Here is a 1,986-nt window from a genome sequence, read left to right on the forward strand (position 1 = left end):
CATGGGCTGGCAGTGTGGGGATGCCATGGCAGGGGTCAGACTTGATCTGCTCAGGTTCCTTCCGACCCTAGAAACTACGAAACTATGAACGATGGTCACAAATGACCCCTATGCACTGCCCCAGCCCTGGTCCCATGGAAAAAACTAACCCTGCGGGGCTGGAGTCTTTGCTCACAGCATGGCTCGGACGGCAGCGATGGGTATAGAGGCCTAGTGGCAGCTGCGTCTCCCGAGCCCGGCTCCTGCTGGCACTGGGGCTGTCTTTCCAGCGCATTGCAGGTCTCAAAGGCAAGCATTCGCACCCTCAACCCAGGCCCGGTCCCACCCTGCGCCGGGCTCAGGCAAGATCTCCTGATGTGCCGGAGCAGCCAGGTGCTTTCCCTCCCCCATGCTTCCACCCCCACAAGATTGAGGGTCCTCACAACAGACTTTCCCCTGCTAAGGACTCAATTTATGCTGAGAGGCCTCGCGCTTCCCCCGTAACGAGCTCCTGCCCAGCTGTACAAAGCGACACGTGACGCAGCCCGCGCGGCACCGCTTCATAACACCCATCTATGGAGGAGGGCACGGCCAGGGGTGCGCATGTTTGTGCAGACAATAAGCACGGGCTTTCTTGTCTTGGCGAACAAGAGGGCTCCGCTGCCTCCATCTCGTCAAGTGATGGCTGCATTGTTTCCCCATGATAATTTCATTATTCCCTTTGAATACATTTCGTATGTTGCTAAGCCACACATAGCAACGTGGATCTTCTTGTCTCCAGGGCCCGGTCCTTCTGTGATCAATATTAAGCCACTCCAGATGATCACCACGAGGCGTCAAATGGCCACTTTTTTAAATCGTAATTTAATAATCTGCAGTAGCAGGAGCTCACGGGCCCCCGCTCTGCTGCCCGGGTGCCTGGCCCTGGCCGGACAGCTGTGCGTGGCTGGAGCCGTCGCTGCAGCATCACAGCTGTCGGCGGGCTCGGCTACCGGGTGCTGCTCTCCTTGGCACCAGCTTCAGCGAGGCCAGCAAGGACCCTCACACCCAGGCACTGACCATGGGTCTGTGCTACAGCATGATGATGTGCAGCAAGTGCCTAATTCTCCTTGGCCCCGATGCACTCCCAGGCATAGGCTTGTTATTTGCGGCAGAGTAGAAGAACCAAGTGGTCTTGACCGCCCACCCCCTTGAGCCAGCTGGCCAGCCAGCCCCTCCTCCCTTAACCTTAACGGTGCTTCAAGCCTAATGCTTTAACCTCGTGCTCCGCTCCCCGGCACGCAGCACCTGTCCCCTGCATGCGGGCTGCCCACACACCCTGCGCCAGACCGGGCAAAGGGTGATGTGTGCATGGGGTACACACATAGGGTGCACGCCCCCCCATTGCCCGGAGCCTGGCTAAGGCACATCTTTCTCTCTCCTGTGACACAGGTTTCTGAGGCGTGCCCGCAGGGGCCCCCCCCCCCCACCCTGACCCTGGCCCGGACCCGGACCCGGACCCCAGCGCTCTGCAGGCAGAAGGCAGGACAGCGGGCCGTGGCACGTGGTGCCACGCCATGCCCTGCAGATGCTATGCGACGCTGACCAACGTGTGCCACTTCCTTCCAGGGCAGGCAGGGCACAGGCAGGCAGGCCTGGGGGCGAGGGGGTGGGGGGGCAGCCCTGTGCTGGTGAGTCATGTGCCCCAAGCTTTCCCGGCACCTGGGGGTGTCCCTCAGGTAAAGGGCAGGGGCTTCTCCTCCGGGCAGCACCGGGGTGAGGGGGTGAGAGCACGTGGAGACAGCCTGGCCGCAGGATGTGCACCCCCACCCAGCTTTCAGCAGGTCTCCACGCTGTGCTGCAGCCCCTGGGCAGTGGGGGAGGCATGTCTTCAGCCCCCCCATCCTGGGGAAGGACCCTGCTGTCTTCCCAGGTGCAAAGGGAGGGCCTTTTAGCCCATCCCTTACTTGGTGCCCGGCTGCTTCCCTGCCCTTCCCAGCACCTCTCGCTGACGGGACATTTGAGTCT

The 1,986-nt window shown here is 61.4% G+C and overlaps 1 protein-coding gene across 1 annotated transcript in view; it reads left to right on the top strand.

The window, feature by feature from the left end:
• Nucleotides 1–1,498, top strand: part of ADGRD2 (adhesion G protein-coupled receptor D2) — a 36,553-nt gene extending 35,055 nt beyond the window's left edge. The window contains exon 25 of the mRNA XM_019510891.1: nt 1,411–1,498. Coding sequence (XP_019366436.1) covers nt 1,411–1,418 — 8 coding nt within the window. The 3' untranslated portion in view covers nt 1,419–1,498. The remainder of the gene's footprint in view (nt 1–1,410) is intronic.
• Nucleotides 1,499–1,986: the final 488 nt, after the last annotated feature.

This window comes from Gavialis gangeticus, unplaced genomic scaffold (genome assembly GCF_001723915.1).
Source record: "Gavialis gangeticus isolate Ggan-Ray unplaced genomic scaffold, GavGan_comp1, whole genome shotgun sequence".
NCBI classification, from domain to species: Eukaryota; Metazoa; Chordata; order Crocodylia; family Gavialidae; genus Gavialis; species Gavialis gangeticus.